Source organism: Neovison vison, chromosome 8 (genome assembly GCF_020171115.1).
Source record: "Neovison vison isolate M4711 chromosome 8, ASM_NN_V1, whole genome shotgun sequence".
Lineage (NCBI taxonomy): Eukaryota > Metazoa > Chordata > Mammalia > Carnivora > Mustelidae > Neogale > Neogale vison.
In genome coordinates this window covers 107494637-107516721 of record NC_058098.1, presented here as the reverse complement: position 1 = coordinate 107516721, position 22085 = coordinate 107494637, and the positions used below count along the sequence as shown (strand labels likewise).

Below are 22085 nucleotides of genomic sequence, written 5' to 3'. Positions count from 1 at the left end.
TCCGTCTCATCCTGGAATTAGACTACTTGTGAGCCTCAGTGCCCATCCATCCCCGTATGTGGGTGATGGCAAGCAGTAGTGGCCTTTGGACAAGATTGCGGGACCAGAGTTGGGTCTGAGTGCCCTCCCAGGATGAAAGGACTCTCCCTCTGCCTCCATGACCCCAGACCCAGCAGAAGTTTCTGCTCAGGAAACAGGCCAAACCACAGTCTCTTATCTTGCAAGTCAGATTGACTGTAGCCAGACTAATCCTGACTCATGAAAGTCAGGACCTTTGTGACTTCTCCTGGTCAATGGAAAAACAAGTGAGAACTTCTGCTGAGTCAATGGGAAAATAATGGACCCAAAAATAAACCAGCTATGACAGCAACTTCACTTCTCTGAAGACACTGAGTTACCTTAGGTGACAAATGAAAAAATGGGAAGTTTTGTTTTCTTTAATGAACATTTCTGTAAATCATGATGTTTCTCACTGAGCCACCCAGGCGCCCCTATCGTGATGTTTCTACATGTAGATTTTTATCCTCTCTTTTAAAGCTCCCAGAACAGAAGTAAAACTGCCCTTCTGTTTAATGTAAACCTGTCTAAATTACCTAAATTAATTATATTTAAATGTAATGAGGGGTGCCTGAGTGGCTTAGTTGATTAAGCGTGGGACTTGGTTTCGGCTCAGGTGGGGATCTCAGTGTCCTTGAACTGTTGGGCTCCACAATCAGTGTAGACCATATTTGTCCCTCTCCCTACCCACTCTGCTCCTTTCCACCTACCCCAGTAAATACATAAAATCTTTAAAACAAAAACTTTTTAAAAAAAAATAATATTTAGGAGCACCTGGGTGGCTCAGTCGTTAAGCGTCTTCCTTCAGCTCAGGTCATGATCCCAGAGTCCTGAGATTGAGCTCATGTACATCATCTTCTACTGAAATGGGATTCCATGTGTAGATACTTGAAAGAGCAACTTGATTGTTCTATACATTAACCCTTCCTACCTCTCAAGGACATGAGAATATGAAATTAATTCGTGGACTTACCGAGACTGCACAGTTCTAAATTCTAACCAAGCAGTGTTTTCAAACAACAGTCCTGTGAGGCCACATATAATCAATTCATCCATTTACTAATATTCCCTGAGAAGAAGGCTTTTTTCTGGACATTGGGATTTGCAAAGAACAGCCTTGCTGTCTTGAATAACAGTCTAGAGGAGGGAAAACAAGGCTTTAGATGAATACTTTCTTTTAAAAAATATTCCTCAGAATGCTCTGACTTGCACATTTTATTGAAGCCAAGCCTGCAGATGATGTTTAGAATCCCAACAAACCTCAGAATTAGAGAACACGTGCTTTCGCTGGAAGGAGGCCCTCAGGCCCTGCCCTGTCAAACTTAAAATTAAAGGGCCATTTGCAGGAGTTTGAAAACCAAAGTTTCATTATACCACAATGGTCTGGGCAGTTCAAGGGAATGTAGACTGCCACTTAAACTCCACGAGTCCTGATGGCTTCTTTTAACATAGTTTCTCCAAGGATAGAAAATAATTTCTTGTTACATAAATCCATAGTTTACCCAATCTTTTTGTTTCTATACTTCAAGTTATAGTATCTCTACTGATCTATCTTCAGATTCACCTGTTCTTTCTTCTGCTGGCTCACATCTGCTCTTGAGTCCTTCTGGAGAGTTTTTCATCAAAAAAAATTGTTTTTTTGTTAACTCTGCCCCCAGTGTGGGGCTTGAACTCACGACTCCGAGATCAAGAGCTGCATGCTCTTCCAGCTGGGTCAGTCAGGTGTCCCTCAGTAATTGAATTTTTAACTCTGAATGTGCCACTTTTTCTTTTAATAACTTGTATTTCTTTGTATTCTCTATTTGATTTCTAGTTTAAAAAAATTTTTAAAAAGATTTTATTTATTCATTTGACAGAGAGAATTCACAAGTAGGCAGAGAGAGAGAGAGAGGAAGGGAAGCAGGCTCCCCGCCAAGCAGAGAGCTCAATGTGGGGCTCGATCCCAGGACCCTGGGATCATGACCTGAGCCGAAGGCAGAGGCTTTAACCCACTGAGCCACCCAGGTGCCCCTCTAGTTAAAAATTTTTAAGCATAATTTTCTTTAGTTCTTTGAACATATTTATAAATAGTTGCTTTTTAAGATAATAAAACGCCTACCAAATCTGTCATCTGAGCCTCTTCAGGGACAATTTCTACTGACTACTTTTTTTTTCTGTGTATGAGTTAACTTGTTCATTTGCATGTTCACATATTTTTTGTTGAAACTGGATATTTCAGATTATATATAATAGCAACTATAGATTCTAATTTGTTCCTCCTTCCAGAGGTGGTTGTTAATACTGTGTGTTTTCTTATTTGTTTAATGGCTTGCCTGAATTAATCCTATAGACTGTTTCTCCTCCAATGCTTGACTACTGATGCCTCTGTTTAGTTAACTTTTTTTTTTAAAGACACATTTATTCAGAGTCATGATCAGACTATTACATTTAGCAATCAACAGCATGGGTGCAAAAAAGAAAAAAATCTACATTAAAACCCTTTGTTGGAATGCTTTACACTTTCCACAGAACAGAAACTAAAATAACCTGTTATACAATTAGTCACAAATACAGTCCTCGAGGTTTTTTTGCCCATACACATGAGTATTGTCTAAAACATGTCTTCTTTGTAGCAGCTAGGCCCTGCCACCACTGTGCTTGGCTGAGTTCACAAATCTGTTGTAACCTATAGCTTCCCTGTCACTTCTCTGGCTCTCCTCTCCTGCTAAGCTTTGTTTCCTGGCAGTAATTAAAACCTTCTGCCACTGCCGTAGCTGCTGCTACTGCTGGAACCGCCATAGCCACCTTGGTTTTGTGGTTTGGAGAAGTATTGGCCTCCACCACCATAAGGGCCAGAGCTTCTGCCTCCAAAATTGCCTCCTTTCATGGGTCCAAAATTTGAGGATTGATTGTTGTAATTGCCAAAATCATTATAGCTTCCGCCACCTCCAAAGTTGCTTCCATCATTACCAAATCCATTATAGCCATCCCCACTGCCACCATATCCACCACCACCTCAACTGCCACCAAAGCCACCTCGACCACTGAAGTTTCCTCCGCGACCAAAGTTGTCATTCCCACCAAAACCACCTCCATGACCACCACCAAAGTTTCCAGAACCACTTCGACCTCTTTGGCTCTTTGGCTAGATGAAGCACTCGCCATCTCTTGCTTAGAGAGCGCTTTCTTAACTTCACAATTGTGGCCATTCACAGTATGGTATTTTTGAATGACAATCTTGTCTACAGAATCATGGTCATCAAATGTTACAAAAGCAAAACCCCTCTTTTTGCCACTGCCTCGGTCAGTCATTATCTCAATCACTTTGATTTTCCCATACTGTTCGAAATAATCTCTTAGATGATGTTCTTCAGTGTCTTCTTTAATGCCACCAACAAGAATCTTTTTCACAGTTAAGTGGGCACCAGGTCTTTGAGAATCTTCTCTTGAGACAGCCCTCTTTGGTTCCACAACTCTTTCATCCACCTTGTGTGGCCTTGCATTCATGGCTGCATCCACCTCCTCCACAGTGGCATATATGACAAACCCAAAGCCTCTGGAGCACTTGGTGTTTGGGTCTCTCATTACCACACAGTCTGTAAGTGTTCCCCATTGCTCAAAATGGCTCCTCAGACTCTCTTCGGTTGTTTCAAAGCTCAGACCTCTGATGAAGAGCTTCCGCAGCTGTTCAGGCTCTTTGAGAGACTCTGACTTAGACATGACGGCGGTGGGAGGGGAGACTTTAACGATGCTTACTCAGCGGCATCCATGGGCAGAAACCTGCTTAGTTAATTTTTAAAAATTATTCTTGTTTTCATTTTTTAAGTCTGGCTTTTAGGGATGTCATCCCTGGGTCAGCATGGTTTAGATTACTAAACATTGCTGTACTTAAACATCTTGAGGCAATAAAGCCTCTACCTTTTGTAGAAAGGTATTTGTTTATATATATAAAATATGTATATAAATATATAAAACAATATTTGTTTATAGATCTGTCTACAGCTTGGAGAATATATTCCAAATTCAGGAAATTTACAAGTCTGCCCTGCATTCACAGTGTTCCCTATTCAGCCAGTGATAAGTACTTCACTATATGTGAGTGGATTAAACATTCTAATTGAAAAGACAGAGATCGGGACCCCTGGGTGGCTCAGTGGGTTAAAGCCTCTGCCTTCAGCTCGGGTCGTGATCCCAGGGTGCTGGGATCAAGCCCTGCGTAGGGCTCTCTGCTCTGCAGGGAGCCTGCTTCCTCCCCCCTCTCTCTCTGCCTGCCTCTCTGCCTACTTGTGATCTCTCTCTCTCTGTCAAATAAATAAAATCTTAAAAAAAAAAAAAGAGATCATTAGGCTGGATAAAAAGGGACTTATATCTAGAAATATAAATAATTCTTACAACTCAACAATAAAAAGACAACCTAATTTTTAAAAGGGAAAAAAATCCACTTTTTAAAAGGGCAAAGGGTTTGAATATATACTTTTCCTAGAAAATATATGACAGCCAACACATGAAAACATATTCAACTCATTAGTCATTAGGAAAATGTAAATCAAAACCACAGTGAGGGGCACCTGGCTGGCTCCGTTGGTGGAGCATGCAACTCTTGATCTCAGGGTTGTGAGTTCAAGCCCCACACTGAGTGTAGAGATTACTTACAAATAAAATATTTAAAAAGGAAATAATGGTAAGATACCATCACACAGGTACTAGAATGGCTATAATCCGAAAGACAGTTAATGAAAAGTGTTGGTAAGGATGTGGAGAAATTGGACCCTCATACATTGCTGATGAGATTACAGAATACTACAGCAGCTTTAAAAAACAGTTTGGCAGTTCCTCAAATAGTTAAAATATAGATTTGCATTACAACCCACCAGTTGCATTCCTAGGTGTATATCCAAGAGAATTGAAAAGAGGTTCACACAGTAACTTTATACACAAATATTCATAGCAGTGCTATTCATAATAACCAAAAGGTGGAAACAGCCTGAATGCTCATCAGTGGATGACGAATGGATAAACAAAATGTGGGATACCTATACCATGGAAGATTATTCAGCCATAATATACTGATACATGATGCAATGTGGATTAACTCTGAAAATAAGTTGAGTGAAAGAAGCTAATCACAAAGGACCACATACTGTGTGATTCCATTTATGTGAAATATCCACAACAGGCAAATCCATAGAGACAGTAAGTAGATTAATGTTTGCCTGGGGCTGGCAGAGGAGAGAACAAAAAGTGACTGCTAATGGATTCAAGGTTTCTTTTGGGGTTGACTATAATTATGGTTGTTTATAGATTTCCATCTAGTTCTTCCTTCACTCATTTTAAACTCTGTTATTAGGTGCATAAGTATATAAGATTATTGTTTCCTTCAGATGAAGTGATCCCTTTAACATTATAACATTACCTTCCCTATATCCCTCATAATATTCTCTGCTGTGAAATCTACTTTGTCTAATGTTAGTATAGGCATTTTAGTTTTCCACTTTATATGGTTAGCACATCATACAACTTCTCGTGCTTTTCAATTTTAACCTATTTGCATTTTTATATTTAAAGTGCCTTCCATATAGGCAATATATAGTTGTTTTTCTTTTTTTTTCCAACTGATCTGACATCACTGTCTTTTACTTAATTAGACCACTGGCATGTAAAATGATTATTGATATGGTTGGTTTTCAAGCAACCATCTTGCTTTTTGTTTTATTTGTCCTATCTGTGTTTTATTCCCTTTATCTATTTTTTCTGCCTTCTTTTGGAATAATAAAATATTTTCTATAATTTCATTTCACCTCCCATCAGTTTTTGTTCTTCTAGTGATTATCTTAAGATTTATAGTTATATACTTAACTTTATCAGTCTCTGTTCAAGTGATATATCATGTATAGTATAAAAACCATATAATAGGGGTGCCTGGGTGGCTCAGCGGGTTAAGCCGCTGCCTTCGGCTCAGGTCATGAACTCGGAGTCCTGGGATTGAGCCCCGCATCATCGGGCTCTCTGCTCAGCAGGGAGCCTGCTTCCTCCTCTCTCTCTGCCTGCCTCTCTGCCTGCTTGTGATCTCTCTCAATAAATCTCTCAAATAAATAAATAAAATCTTAAAAATATATATATAATAATATATTTCCACTTCTTCACTCCTGGGCATTATGCTATTGAGGCATGGATTTTATTTCACACATGTGATAAACCCAAAAATAGTGCTATTATGTTTGTTTAAATAGTAAAATATCTGTTAAAGATTTTTCAATAATAAGATCTTATATAGTTATGTTGTTACCATTTCCACTGCTCTTTATTCCTTTGTGTGAATCCAGTCTCCCACCCAGAATCATCTTCTGGACATTTCTACTGTAGACTGGTCTTCTCATGATTAATTCCTTCAGGTTTTATAAATCTGAAAATGACTATTTTTTAACAATTCTTTTTTTAAAAGGTTTTATTTATTTATTTATTTGTCAGAGAGAGAGAACACAAGCAGAGGGAGTGGCAGGCAGAGGGAGAAGCAGGCTCATCACTGAGCAAGGAGCCCAATGGGGGACTTGATCCCAGGACCCTGAGATCATGATCCGAGCTGAAGGCAAGATATTTAACCAAATGAGACACCCAGGTGTCCCTGAAAATGACTGTTTCTCATTTGTTTTGAAAGATATTTCTGCTGAGTATTGATTTCTAGATTGAAAAAAAATTTTTCTCTCAATACTTCTAAAAATGTTTCTCCATTGTCTTCTTATTTGTATTGTTTCTGACAAATTTATATCATTCTTATCTCTTTGGGGTTTTTTTTTTGTATATAACACATCTTTTTTTTTCCCCTTTTTTTTTAAAAAAAAGATTCACTTACTAATTTTAGAGAATTTTGAGAGAGTGCAACCAGAAGGAGAGGCAGAGGGAGAGGGAGAGATAGAATCCTCAAACAGACTACCCAGTGAGTACGGAGCCTGATGTGGGGCTTGATCCCAGGACCCTGAGATCATGACCTGAGCCAGAATCAACAGTCACCACTTAATTGACTGAACCACCCAAGTGCACCCCTTTTCTTTGCTTTTAAAATCTTTTTCTTTATCACTGATTTTATGCATTTGCTTATGATATGCTTTGGTGTAATCTTTGGATTTCTTCTGTTTGCCTTTAATTATCTTCTTGGATCTGTGAGTTTATAGTTTTTAATCAAGTTTGAGAAAATTTCAACCATTATTTATTCAAAAATTTTTTCTGAGCCTCCCCTCTTTTGGGATTCCAGTTACACATATATTGGGCCACTTGATCCTCGCTGCTCACTGATGTTTAATATTTTTTCATTCTTTTTCTTTTCTAAGATTTTGATTGGTTTTTATTCCTATGTCTTGAAGTTCACTAATGTTTCCTTCTACAGTAGCCAATCTGTCATTAATCCCATCCAGTATATTTTTTATCTCATGCATTGTATTTTTCATTGCCAGAAACTTAATTTGGTCTTTTTTCTATTTTCCATGTCTCTACTTAACTTTTGAGCATATGGAATTAAGTTACAATAACTTTTGGGAAGCCTGGGTGGCTCAGTCAGTTGGTTGTCTGCCTCCAGTTTAGGTCATGGTCCCAGCGTCCTGGGATTGAGTTCTGCATTGGGCTCCCTGCTTGGCAGGGAGGTCCACTTCTCCCTCTCCTCTGCCCATGCTGTGTGCTCTCTCTCTCACACTCTCTCTCAAATAAATGGATAAAATCTTTTCAAAAAAGTTACAATAATTTTTAATATTCTTTTCTGCTCATTTTGACATGTCAGTTCTAGATCAGTTTCAATTTTTTTTCCTCTTCTTATGTCTTATATTTTCCTGATTCTTTGCATACCTGGTAACTTTTTTTTTTTAGATTTTATTTATTTATTTGACAGACAGAGATCACAAGTAGGCAGAGAGGCAGGCAGAGAGAGAGGAGGAAGCAGGTTCTCTGCTGAGCAGAGAGCCCATTGTAGGGCTCGATCCCAAGACCCTGAGATCATGACCTGAGCTGAAGGCAGAGGCTTAACCCACTGAGCCACTCAGGCACCCCTACCTGGTAACTTTTAATTGGATATCAAACATTGTGTTTTGATCTTCTAGGGTGCTGGAGATTTTTTATAATGCCTATAAATATCCTTAAGCTCTGTTCTTGGTCACACTTTCTTGGAAACTATTTGACCTTTTAGGTCTTGCTTTTAAGATTTGTTAATTGGGTTTAAGAGCCTTATTTAATTTGGGACTGTTAGTCTCCATTGTTGGGGCCAAAAAATTTTGAGAACTCTAGAAAATGCCCTATAAATCTATGAAATTTCCTAGGTTAGCTGATCAGAACAGGTACTATTCCCAGCCTTTCTGGTACTATTCCTTCTTTTCTTGGCATCAGGCAGTTTCTTCACATGTAGAAACTGATCAGTTCTTGCTGAAGATTTGAGGAGAACCATCTAGAGATCCCAAGATTCCCTCATTGTACAGCTCTTTCCTCTCCATATTCAGTCCTACAAACTAGCATTGGATCCCATCTTCTAACCTCTGGGAATCTGCTAGGTCTGCTTTGGTTTCTCTTCCCCATATTTTGATCTGGAAACTTTCTTAAGCTAGTAAGCTGGACCAATAAGAGGGCCTGAATTTATCTATCTATCTATCTACCTATTTCTTATGGAATGTGATAATTGTCCATTACCTGCTGTCCAGTGTCTTGAAAACTACTGTTTCATATTTGTCCTGTTTATTGTTGTTGTTTTAGGCAGGAGGGTAACTTGGTCCCTACTGCTCCATCTAGCAGAAGTCTCTAACAAATTTTTATAAATTTTAAAAAAGATTTTATTTATTTATTTGAGAGAGATAGCAAGAGAGAGCATGAGCAGGGAGGAAAGGGAGAAGCAGGCTGGGGCTGGATCCCAGGACCCTGAGATCATGACCTGAGCTGAAGGCAGCCACTTAACTGACTGAACCACCCAAGCACCCTAAAAACTTTTTATTACGGAAAATTTCAAACTTACACAAAAATAGATAGGATAGTCATGTAAATGCCCCTGTATCCATCTCCAGGTCTTAGAAAATGTTCAACTCATGGCCAGTCTTGTTTTATCTGTGTCCCCACTCATTTCTCTCCTTCTCATATTATTTTAAAGAAAATCCAAGACATCATATAAACTTATGTTAATATTTCAGGGTGAGATTCTTCAGGGTCCCTGTCAGTGCCCTGCCCATCTTCCTCCTGTCCTTTCACTTCAGTGTGGCTGAACTGACTCTAGCTCTCATTGCCTGCATCTCTTTGCTTAAAGGCTTTCCTCAAAAGCAGGGAGAACTACTGTGTCCTGCTCATAGTAGATTGGAACTGCCAGTGTCATTGATGTACCCCCGACCCCACAGGGACAGATCATAACCAAGGACTAACAGGTATGAAGATATGGATATCTCAGCTCCTTCATCCCTTGTGAGATGATTACGAGGCATGCGTTTCACACTTTTCCCTAAGTTTCTCAATGAGATTACATTCCCTTTGCCCACAATAGTAGCTGATGTGATAATGTCCCCTTTATTATCTGTCTCATCTCTATGTCCCATTTGCTCACTCCCTGTATCAGTTTTTCTGGGCTGCCATAATAAAGTACCACAGACTGGGCGACTTAACATAATTTATTGTCTTATCATTGTAGAAACTAGAATTCTGACATCAAGGTGTCAGAGTTCAAGGTGTCAGCAGGGTTGGTCTCTTCTGAACCTTTCTCCTTGGCTTATAGATAGATGACTGTCTTCTCCCTGTGTCTTCACGTGGTCTTTGTGTGTGGGTGTGCACCCCTGCGTGCACAGAGGCACGCGCACACGCATATCTTAATTTCCTCTTCTATAAGAATACTAGTCATACTGGAGTAGGGCCTACATATACAACCTCGTTTTCACCTCAATGACCTCTTTTAAGGCCCTATTTCCAAATACAGTCACATTCTGAGGGTTAAGACTTTAGCATATGAATTTTAGGGGGAAATTCAGTCCATAATACTGCCCTACTGGTGTTTCTTGCATCTCTCAAATGAACTACTTCTCAAATCTTTACCTCAGGGTCTGGTTCTGGGAAAACTCAAAGGAAGGAAATCTCTAAAAGATAAAGGACTCTTGAAAAAAATAACTAAATTACCCCCATACACTCTTAATATCCATGCTTCAAGGCTTTACCTGTTCTGCCTCGTATAATTGGTTTTTTACATGTGCACATCTTTTTACATTTTTACATCCTCACCAGTGATGGCAGAGACTATGCTGCATTAATCTTATCCCTATCCAGGCAGTGCCTTGGATGCAGGAGATACCAATGTTGCTTGATTTGCTCAAATCAATGACAGTAGTTTTTTTTTTAATTAAGATTTTATTTAATTAATTTATTTGACAGACAGAGATCACAAGTAGGCAGAGAGGTAGGTGGGTGGTGGGGCGGGGAGCAGGCTCCCTGCCAAACAGAGAGCCTAATGTGGGGCTCGATCCCAGGAACCTGAGATCATGACCTGAGCCAAAGCCAGAGGCTTAACCCACTTAGCCACCCAGGCGCCCCAGTGACAGTAGTTCTAGTCTGCCTTGGAAGCTAGGTTTTAATAAAATAGCCACAAAATCTAAATGACAAGAGTACTTATACTTTAATAATGTAAAATCCTTGCCGAGTCTATTACCAGCAATCTGTACAAATGTGCAATACTTAGCACTAAGGCACACAATATTTGTTGACTGAATTAAGGTTTTAATGATTTTAATCATATACATATATATACATAGCATCATCAACTGAAGTTGGAAGTTAAAGACTTCTGGATTACAAAGACATTTACAGTACACGAATTTATAGCAAATATCTTTCAAACTGCTAGTGCCACCTACTGGGGAGGATTGGCCAGTGTTCCAGAAATCTATCTCCGTGCTCTCAAATTTTGATGGTTGTATACAAGGGACCTATACGAAGCATTAGTAAACAATAAAAATCTGGCACAATAAAAAAATTTATATATAATTACAAGTTTCTTGTGAAAAGGAGCTATCACAAATTCAATCTTCACATTTATATATGTACGTGAACCTCAACTCAGAACTCTGGACTAGACCCTCAGTAATTACTGGCTGAGTAAGTGACTAGAGTGACTGATAAGGCAGAGAGAGCCTCTTGACTACAAATCAGTTCTATTTTAACAGTATTAATCCGGGATTGTATTCTTCCTCTGGACATTACTTACATTTGACAATAAAGGAGTTCTCTTTGACAGCAAGCTTTCAAAGACGAAAACACTGGGCGAAGTACACAATAGGATAGATGTAAGCCCTGCCACTTTCAGTTTTATGTAACCAGGAGGCTTTATTTGTCTGAAAATTACTAACTGTGCTACCGACGTTACGCTTACAACACAGAGCCTTGGGTTCAGGGACCCTGACCTCAAAGTACTTTCTGGACCACCTTCTATGAATTTAGAGAACAGTTTGTTTCCCTTGAGCTGAGAGGACTGGGGTAGGAGCACGTGCAGAGGATGCAAGAAACAGAGACACAAAGAGCAGAAGTTTGACATGAAACCATCCCATACTCTCCACTAAGCTCGGACCACAACCACAGTTAAATCTAGGGCCTGAACTTTCGACTTCAGGCTGGCCCTGCCTCCCAGCCCATACCGACCCCAGTATGGTCCCGCCCACACCCCGCCTATTCCCGCGGCCCGCCTCCACACTCGGGCCCTCCCCTTGGTCCCGCCTCCCATCCCGGCCCCGCCCCAAATCTAGCCCCGCCTCCCCACTCCGGTCCGGCCCCGAGGCCCGCCTCCACTCTCTGACCCGCCCACCCCTCCTAGCCTTGCTCTAGTTTCTTTAGATCCACGCCTGCGCCCGGGCCTCAGCCCATCTTCGCGGGCCGGAACCGCGCCTCCTCGTCCAAGCCCAAACCCCCTCGTCCACCTCCCAGTTAGAGACACACCACCCGACCCGAACCCGCCTCCCGGGGGCGGAGCTCACCAGGTGCGGACCCGGGGCGTGGCGTGCGTCTCGGAGCGCCAGGTGCGGCTTCCGTGTCAAGATGGCCGCCGCCTGCCGCATTGGAGCCCGGCTCCAGCCCGGATGCCGCCTTCTTGTCGGGGCCCCGCTGCTTCGCGTCGCCCTCTACCTCCTGTGCTGGGCGCCGGCGGCTGTGGGCGCCGTCCCGGAGCCCGGGCTCTGGGCAGCGACGGTCAACGACGTAAGTGGAGCGTGGAGACCGAGGCGTGGCGCGTCTCGGGCCCTACCGGTCCTCGCGGAGCTCGCTGCGACCCCCGGGCCCGGCCGGGGACTTGTTCATCTGGTCTGTACCCGGCCTGCTCTGGCTGGGTGATACGGCCCCTGAGTTTTTCGTCCGTTATGGACCGGGAGAGCCCCCTTCTCCGGCCCGACCTAGGCTGTGGGGAATCCTGTGCATGAGGACGGCTCTCCCTTCTGAGTGCTGGAACTGTACCTAAGGATCGCCTTCCCGAAGTCCTGGCGCCTGTTGGGCTCTGACGCGTTCTGGCTCGCCCAGGTTCTTGTTTATTCAGACCCGAGCCCCCAGATCCCTTGGCCCTCGCTCAGGCCCGCATCTTTGCCGTTTGACCCCACCTCGGGTCCGGCTGCAGCCGCAGAGACACACCCGTGAGGCCACTTTAGACAGGACTTTCCCAGGCTTCACTCAGCATAAACTTAAAAGCCTGTGTGCCGCTTTTGTTTTTTTGTTTTGTTTTGTTTTTGTTTTTGTTTAAATAAGGAGGAAACATGGAGCAGCCACCCCACCCCTTTTTCGCTCTTCTAGGGTTCCTGAATTTTTCTAGGGCTCCTATCATAGTTCTGGGAATGTGTGTGTGGAGATGCGGAGGGATGGATGATTAAGGAGTGCTTGAAAGGCTAGTCTGGAGGCATGAGTGTATGGAAACTTCCTTTCCAGGACAGGCCATTTGAGAACTTGGTATCCAGGAGTCACATGAGATGATGTAGGAACGACGCAGGAGTAGAATTTTGGAAAGCCTTGCTGAAGAGGGACAGGAAATCGGGAAGAGGCCTTATCCCTTGCTTTTCTAGTCAGATGATTCAACCAGCTCTGTTTTAAGATGACTATTTTCCACATGCATTGAAATGCTGTTTGAGCCTTAAAGGCAAAACTTACATTTTTATTTACTCAGACAGAAAAAATTAGTACCAGGGGCTACCATTTCTTTGAGGATTCTTCTGGGTTGGCGTCCCATTATACGTGTCAGTGACAGAGCGTGCACATCTCTATTACTGAATTTCTCTGAACAGTAAAAAGCAAAATTCAGAGAACCACACTTGTGGTTTCATGGCGCTTCTTTAGCGAATGACAGTATCATAAACTTAGAGTAAACAATACTGGGAGTGAACAAGCCGTGCACAGATTGTTAAACTACTTGATCATTATCTGCAAAACTCTTTGCCAGCTATTCTTTGGGTGGTGAAACTCCAATGGCCCTGAAGAAAAAAATGACTTTACTTTCTGCTTTAGGAAGGTAAATTTTTCCTTGGGTCCTTTATCAGATCAGTAGCAGTCCATCAATCTCTTCTTTGTGGAAAATACACTGATTTCCCCCTCACCCCATTTCAAGCTGTTAGAATTTGTCCTTAAGAAAAGAAAGTCTCAGTGGGTTATAGCCTCTGCCTTTGGCTCAGGTCATGATCCCAGGGTCCTGGGATGGAGCCCCATATGGGGCTCTCTGCCCAGCAGGGAGCCTGCTTCCATTCCTCTCTCTGCCTGCCTCTCTGCCTACTTGTGATCTCTGTCTGTCAAATAAATAAATAAAATCTTAAAAAAAAAAAGGGAATAAGAAAGGAGAGGGAGGCTCTCATTTATTTGTATTGCAAATGTATTAAGAAGTGCTTCTTTCGATTGTAAAGCCAACAAATAGTCTGATCATCTGCTGTGCACAGTGTACTAGACTGGCCATTGCTGTTGCAAAGATGAATTTAAACAACAGTCTCTTCTCTCAAGAAGCTCCTGTAGTAGTAGAGACAACAGATTCATGAGTAGTTATATACATGGCAGCATTCCACTTGGAATATTAGTGGAGCACTGGGGGCGGGATGGGGTGGAGTGTTGCCTAACTCCACTTCCTAGACTTGATGTCTGGTTGTGTCTTTAAAGATGAGTGGGTGTTACCTGGATGGAGGAGAAGGAGGGAGTAGAAAAGTAGCAATGCAGGAAATTCTTAGTGTTTCTGCTGAATGAGGTTCTGGTTGGAGTGTTAAAGGGGACTTAGGCTACTCTAAGCCTCCCACAGCTTAGCCCTAAACCTATTGCCGCGGGTCTAAACTCCAGGACTCCTACGGTCTGAGGCCAGTGATGTCACTGAGTAAAGTGAACTAGAATCAGGGGATGCTGGGAGAGCTGTGGCCTGTAGATTATGTGCTCCTTCTGAAGAGGTCAGCTGCCATTCAGCTAGTGGATCTTATATGGCAATGTAGACACAGAATTGCCAAGGCTCCTCTTTTTTTTCTTTTCTTTCTTTCTTTTTTTTTTTTTTTTAAGGGAAAACCAGAATCCATATTTTTATCATGTCAGCTATCCAAAACATTTTTAAAAGTTCCAATGTGGGCCAAACAGACCCCATTTATAGGTTTGCTTAGGCCACCAATAACAGATTTGGGGTGTGAACGAAGAAGAGCCACTGGAGGATTTTAGGCATAAGTACCAATCACTATGGCTGCTATCTAAGCCTAAATTATAGACTCAGATCTGGTGGCAGAATTACCAGTTAGGTTATTGCAGAGCAGGAGGCAGACAATGGTGAGAGCCTGAATTGGTGCAGTGGTGGCAGGGATAGAGAAAAAGAACTTAATTTGGGAAGTTTTTGCAAGATAAAGTAGACATGCCTTGGGGATTGGGTGATGGAGCTAAGCAGCTAGAAGGAGTCAAGGCTGGGGTGACTGAAGATGGCATCACCTGCAACCAACATGGGTAGTGTAGAAAGAGTTAGAGAGGAACAGAGAGGAATGTGTCTGCTTTAGGACAGGTTAGTGTGGAATGTCTCCACTAGGGTGGACATGACCTTGAGGCAGTTGGGTATGTGGATCTGGGGCTCAGAGGAGGGGGTCTGGGCTAGAGGATTGTTATTGTTGAAAATGTTGGGGTGAAAGTTTATCAAGAAAGAGCTGCCTGGCTGGGGTTTTCATTACTAACTACTTGTTCATTGAACACAATCCCTTCGCACAGTGTTTTCATTCTTGCTTAGGGTAGATATTAAATAACTAAGTTATGGATTATTTCATTTTAATTGTGGCAAGGGTCTTGAAGGATGGGTCCTAGAGACTGTGTAAGGGAGTTCCTGGCCTGATGTGGTGCCTGGTGGAAGACTTCCTTAGGAAGGGGGTCTTGAACTGGCCTGAGAAACTTCAGAAGTCTTTAACAAGGTGGACAAAGAGTGACAGGGAAGGGCTCTTAAGTAAGTTTTCAGCTTGACTACTAAGGTCCTGAGAGCCAGAAAGAGTATCCTGCTCTCAAAGCACTGAGAGAAAGGTGCTGAGAGGTGGGCAGGCCTTGATCATGCAGGGATCTGTGAGCAGCAGTAAGAATTGGTTTGTTATAAGCACACATTGGGAAACCATAACAATTTAGGAACAGGAATGGTTGTTTTACTGAAAGTACATTCGAATAGATACCGAGAAAGCAACTGAAGATGCACAGGTAGGTCTTCTTCCTGAGCAGCAGTAATGGTACAGGGCAGCAGCCCTTACCTCCTGTGTGTTGGCTTTCTCCAGCTGAGGCACTTGAAGCAAGGGCATTCCAGAGCCTCTTAGAGAGTAGACCCATGGGACAAGACTTTAAGCGAGTGGATGATGGGACCAGATTTACATTTTTAAGAAATAATCACTCTGGTCACGGGAGTGCTAGAATCAGAAGTGTATATTTTCAAAGGTAAAACAGTACTACTAAATAGAGAAAAAATTTTTTTAACTAAATCTTTCTGTATTTTCTTGTGTTTCATTTTAGAAATCAGGACCTTTGATATTTAGAAAAACTATGTTTAACTCTACTGAAATCAGGTTTTCTGGTAAGTACAATAAGCTAATACAATACTAACAATAGTATATAAATGAATAACATCATGTAATATATAAGCTGATATATTAATAAAACTAGTATAACATATATTTTAAGCTATGCAGATGTTTTGTTTTTAAGTGGTTCTAACATGTTCAGGGTTTCTTTTGTTTCGATCAAGTCTTGGTTATTTTCAAGAATGGATTTTTCTGAGCCTGTATCATAAGATGTAATATGAATGATTAATTAAGAAGTATAATAAGGTAGGCTTCAGCAAAGAAAAGTATTTCACTTCTGTGAAATTTAACTGTGAATCCCAACTTTTATTTATTTATTTATTTTTAAAGATTTTATTTATTTATTTGACAGAGAGAGATCACAAGTAGGCAGAGAGGCAGGCAGAAAGAGAGAGGAGGAAGCAGGCTCCCGCTGAGCAGAGAGTCCGATGCGGGACTCGATCCCAGGACCCTGAGATCATGACCTGAGCCGAAGGCAGCGGCTCAACCCACTGAGCCACCCAGGCGCTCGAATCCCAACTTTTAAAACTAGATAAATTCGTTTATGAATATATGAAATGTTATGATTGTGGTAAAGCCTTTGTCCCTGAAACTTTTGTAAATATATGCATGGGCATAGAATACAATAAAAATTACTAGACACTAACATTTTAATTAGGATTTTAAGTACTGATGTGTAAGAACTATCAAGTCATAGATTTTGAGGTTTTTAATATTTTTAAGGGGTTTACAGCAAATCTTGTTCACTATAGTCTAACTTCTCTTAGTGTTTCCAGTAACTTGACTAGGTAATTCGGTTGCTAGGGTCAAAATTTTGGAATAAGGAGTAGTATTTTGTTGGGTAGAGTTAATTGGCTTCCTGGGAATCCAAAGCCGTGCCCCTTTTTTCTATCACACCGTATTCATGCATTCACAGATCATTTGTTGGGTGATTCTGTCATATGTGGGTCTTTGCTGAGGGAAGTTGGCCAGCCATGAACTAGAAAGCAGAAGTAGTTCAGAGCAGCTCATTGGTATCATAGATCATCAGTGGTGATATTAACTTGGTAAGAGGAAATTGAAGTCAGAGGTAGGTGATGAAAAAAATGGGGCATCCATTTGCTTTAATGAATTCAAATCTCAGTGCCTAGACAAGTAAGGTTTAGAAGGTACAGACAAGCTTTGCACAGTGGCAGTATCGTAGTCAATAAGGTTTATCTGAGGCACAGTTACTGCTAGAAGGTGCAGACAAAAAAGTTAAATGGTGGGTGGAAGGATATGTACCAATGAAACATAATTTGATTTAAAAAATCAATACATAAAAAAAAAATCAATACATAGAGGCTGCTGGGGATATGGCAGAGTAGGAGGATGCTGGGTTCACCTCTTATTGCATGGCCACCTAGAAGACCCCCACATCGGCATAAATAATCCAGAAAACAATTGGAAAACTAGCAGAACAGACTCTAACATAGATAAGAGGCCACAGCGAAGCAAATCCACCCACTCCGATCGCCTTTGGCAAGATCCCATCAAAGCAGTGCCACAAGCCTGGCAGTATGCGCACAGCCCAGACAAGGGCCAGCATCACTCCAAAGTGAGTTCTGTTCCAGGGAGAGGGAAAGATAACCACACACCAGTCTGACTGTAACCCCAGCAGTGGGCTGGGGGCAGGCAGCCGGTCTGACTGCAGGCCCCACCCACCAACAAAAGCTTCTCAGGTATACAGGGAAACACAGGGAAAGTGCCCGAAGTTTAGTCCTGCTTCATCTCCTATATACATCTGATCTGACTCAACTCAAGCCCAAGGCAGCCCACTAACAACATAGGCACCAGACTCTGCCCACAACAGGCAGAGAGCCATTGCAGGCTGGACTGAAGGCAAAAACAGCTCCACCACAACAGTAGGACACCGCGGTAGCAACACACATAGGAGACACCACCCCTGAAGCACTGTTTTCCGGTAAAAAGGAGACATTGCTCTGCAGGACATTTTTTCATAAAGCCACTACTTTCAAATGTGGGAGATTGTAGATGACTTTCCAACACAGAGAAACAGACAAAACAGTAGACAAAATGAGACAGAGGACTGTGTCCCAAATGAAAGAGCAGAACAAAGTCAGAGCAAGAGACCTAACAAAATGGAGATAAGTAATACGTCTGACAGTGAATTTAAAGTAATGGTCATAAAGATACTTGCTAGAATTGAGAAAGAAGTGCAGAACCTCCATGAAACCCTCTACTAAGAGATAGGAGATATAAAAAAAACCAATTAGAGTTATTGGACTCACTAAATGGAAATAAAAAATAGACCATGTGGAATAAATAGCAAACAAGAGGAATTAGAAGAATGGATCAGCCACCCGGAGGTCAGAGTAATGGAAAGTAATCAAGCTGAGCCGATGAGAGGGGAGAAACATATGAAAAATGAGAATAGACCCAGGGAACTCTGTGTATAATCTCTATTAATCTTATACAGTGACACTGTGAAGCATAACAGTCATATGATTGGGATCCCAGAAGGAGAAGAGTGAGGAAAGGGGGCAAAAGATTTGTCTGAAGAAATAATAGCTGAAAACTTATAGAATCTGGGGAAGGAAAGAGAAATCCAGATCCAGGAGGTACAGAGAGCCCCCAACAAAACCAGCCTGAAGAGGTCTCCACCAAGATACAAAGTAAATAAGATGGCCAAAAGTAGTGATAAAGAGAGTTTTAAAAGCAACAAGAGAAAGGAAAGCAGTGACATGCATGGGAAACCCCATATAGCTATCAGTGAGTTTTTCAGCAGAAACTTTGTAGGTTGGAAGGGAGTGGCCTGATAAATTCCAAGTGCTAAAAGGAAAAAAAATCTAAAGCCAAGAATACTCTATCCAGCAAGACATTCATTTAGGAAAGAAGGAGAGATAGAGTTTCCTGGAAACACAAAACTTAAAAGCGAAACCAGCCATGCCCCTGTCACACATCCCGTTGGCTTGTGGGCCCCAAACTCACAGTCCAGCCATTCCCCTGCCCAAGTGAGTATGCACGGCCTACCACCAGCTCAATGCCAAGTCAATATGGCTTCACCTCAGATTGCCAAGGCCTCAAACTGGCGCTTTTCCCCTCAAATTTCCCCTCAAATTCCACAAAAGTGGGCATAATTATAACAGCGTAAGGAAGCAACCCAAACAGTGACACTATTTATGTGGAATATGTAATTGATAAAAGGAGTGTGCTAATGCACCTGGGTGGGTAGCTCAGTTGGTTAAGCAATGCCTTTGGCTTAAGTCATATTCCTGGAATCCCAGGATCAAGGCCTGCATCGGTCTCCCAGCTCCATGGGGAGTCTGCTTCTCCCTCTGACCTTCTCCGCTCTCATGCTCTCTCTCTCAAATAAATAAATAAAATCTTAAAAAAAGGAGTGTGCTAGGCTGAGAACATCTGCAGTAAGCACATCAAAGAACAATACATACAGTATGATTCTGGTTAGTAAAAGAAAGAAACCTGGGAAAAAATAAAACAAGATGAAATCAGAGGGAGACAAACCATAAGAGACTTTTTTTTTTTTTTAAGATTTGTATTTATTTATTTGACCGACAGCAAAAGAGGGAACACAAGCGGGGGAGTGGTAGAGGGAGAAGCATGCTTCCTGCTGAGCAGGGAGCTGATGCAGGGCTTGATCCTAGGACCGTGGGATCATGACCTGAGCAGAAGGCAGACGCTTAACCAACTGAGCCACCCAGGCACCCCGCATAAGAGACTCTTAAGCATAGGAAATAAAGTGAGGGTTGCTGAAGGGGTGTGGGTGGGAGGATGGGGTAGCTACTGATGGGCATTAAAGAGGGCATGTAATGTAATGAGCACTGGGTATTCTATGCAACTGATGAATCACTGAACTCTACCTTTGAAACTGATATTACACTATATGTTAATTAATTGAATTTAAATTTAAAAAAAGGAATCTCCCCCCCCCCAAAAAAAATCAATAGGTAATGTTTGTCATCAGCTAAGAGTAGACCACACTCAAGTTGGTGGTATTAACATACCTAAAGAAAGAATGAGGCAGCAGAAGGGAGTTAGAAGCAAAAGCATAAGAAAATACGAGTGTTAAGTCAGGTTAAAACAGAGGTCTAGCAGCACCAACGGGAGAGAAGTCTTCTTGAACTGTGACTGTAGGTATGAGAGGTCACTGGCAGGTGTAGGTGCAGCATCCTTCTGAGCCACCTTGTTCTGGTGCTCTGCTCATCGATCAACTTTCAGCAACTTCCGATATGCAGGAAAGTATGCTGAAGGGAGAGAGTTAATCAATCGTTATACAACCACTTTACAGTTACTATTCATTTTAAGTGAGTATTGGGGCTTTCTAGATTATATGTCTACATTGATGGTGTGGTGAAGGAGTGAGGCCAAGTCTCCGTGTTCTCACAGAACCAGATTTTAGTGCTTGCAAAGCTAAGAATTAGTCCCTTGGATATGTATCTGGCTTTCTCTTGGGTGACCCCTCTTTTGCTACCCTATTCAGGATGCAGTCTTGTGGAGTCACTGCCGAAAATTTCTCAGTGTAATTCACCATATAAACAGAATAAAAGAAATATGCTATATAATCATCTCAATATGTACAGAAAAGCATTTGAAAAAAGGTAACACCCATTCATGATAAAAACTCTTAGAATTCTAAAACTAGAAATAAAAGACTTCCTCAAGCTGGTAAAGGCATCTATGAAAAATCTATAACTAATATAATGTCAGTTTTCCCCAGATTTCCTATAAATTCAGTCAATCTCAATCAGAATCTAAGCTGACTTTAATGTAGAAATTAACTAGCGGTTTCTAAAATTTATATGCAAATACAAAAAAACCTAGAATGGTCAAAGCAATTTTAAAAAAGAACAAAGTTGAAAGACTTCTATTTGATTGCAGAATGTATATAATCCTGTAATCCTAACAGTATGGTATTAGTATAAAGGTAAAACATATAGAACAGTGAGACAGATCAGAGAGCCCAGAAATATACCCACATATATAAACTCAATTGACTTTCAGTAAAGGTGCCAAGGTTAATTCTTTAGAAAGAAGTTAGTCTTTTCAGTAAATGATGCTGAAACAACTGTGTATCTGCACTGAAAAAAATCTCTTCTCTTACATTGATCATGAATTTAGACACTGTCTCCACCTCTCTGTCCTTCCCTTCTGGGACTCCATTTACCCTTATGTTAGACTGCTTGATATTGTTTTATAGGTCACTGAGGCTTTGTTAATTTTTTTTAGTCTCTTTCTGTGCTTCATTTTGGATTTTTCTATTGCTTTGTCTTCAAGTTCAGTGATCTTTTCTTGTCTAGTATTTAATCTCATTTAATCTCTATTAATCTTATACAGTGAATTTTTTACTTGAATATTGTATTTTTTTAATTTCTAGAAGTTTGGTTCCTTTTTTTCAAATATCTTCTTCCCCTCCTCAGTATTTTTCATATTTTCCTTTATGTTATTGAGCATATGGAAAATATTTGTAACAGCTGTTTTAATATTCTTCTCTGCTAACCATCTTTGTCATTTCCATCTTTGTCATAATGACTAATCTATCATGATTATGAATCAGATTTTTCTGCCTTTTTTTTTTTTTAAGGATTTTATTTATTTATTTGACAGAGAGAGATCACAAGCAGGCAGAGGCAGGCAGAGAGAGAGTGGAGGAAGCAGGCTCCCTGCTGAGCAGAGAGCCCGATGCGGGACTCCATCCCAGGACCCTGAGATCATGACCTGAGCTGAAGGCAGCGGCTTAACCCACTGAGCCACCCAGGCGCCCCAGATTTTTCTGCTTTTTGTATCTGATTTTTGTTTGGATGGTGGATGTCATGAATGTTACTTTTTTTTTTTTTTAAGATTTTTTTTGAGAGAGTGAGAGAGTACAATCGGGGGAGGGGCAGCGGGAGAGAGAGAAGCAGACCCCCCACTGAGCAGGGAGCCTGAGGAGGGGTTTTGATCCCAGGAATCTGGATTGTGACCAAGGCAGGTGCTTAACTGTCTGAGCCATTCAGGTGACCCATGAATGTTACATTCTTTTTTTTTTTT

General features: G+C 41.4%; 1 protein-coding gene and 1 pseudogene across 2 annotated transcripts in view; one reads left to right on the top strand and one right to left on the bottom strand.

Moving 5' to 3' along the window:
- Positions 1 to 2756: 2756 nt before the first annotated feature.
- LOC122915763 lies at positions 2757 to 3797 on the bottom strand (annotated as a pseudogene).
- Positions 3798 to 11930: 8133 nt separating this feature from the next.
- The window catches only part of TMEM87B (transmembrane protein 87B), a 52347-nt gene continuing 42192 nt past the window's right edge, over positions 11931 to 22085 (top strand). The window contains exons 1-2 of one of the 2 annotated variants that reach the window (XM_044261618.1): positions 11931 to 12222; positions 15991 to 16051. In XM_044261618.1, coding sequence (XP_044117553.1) covers positions 12064 to 12222; positions 15991 to 16051 — 220 coding nt within the window. In that variant the 5' untranslated portion in view covers positions 11931 to 12063. The remainder of the gene's footprint in view (positions 12223 to 15990; positions 16052 to 22085) is intronic. The other variant, XM_044261617.1, reaches the window with a different exon arrangement.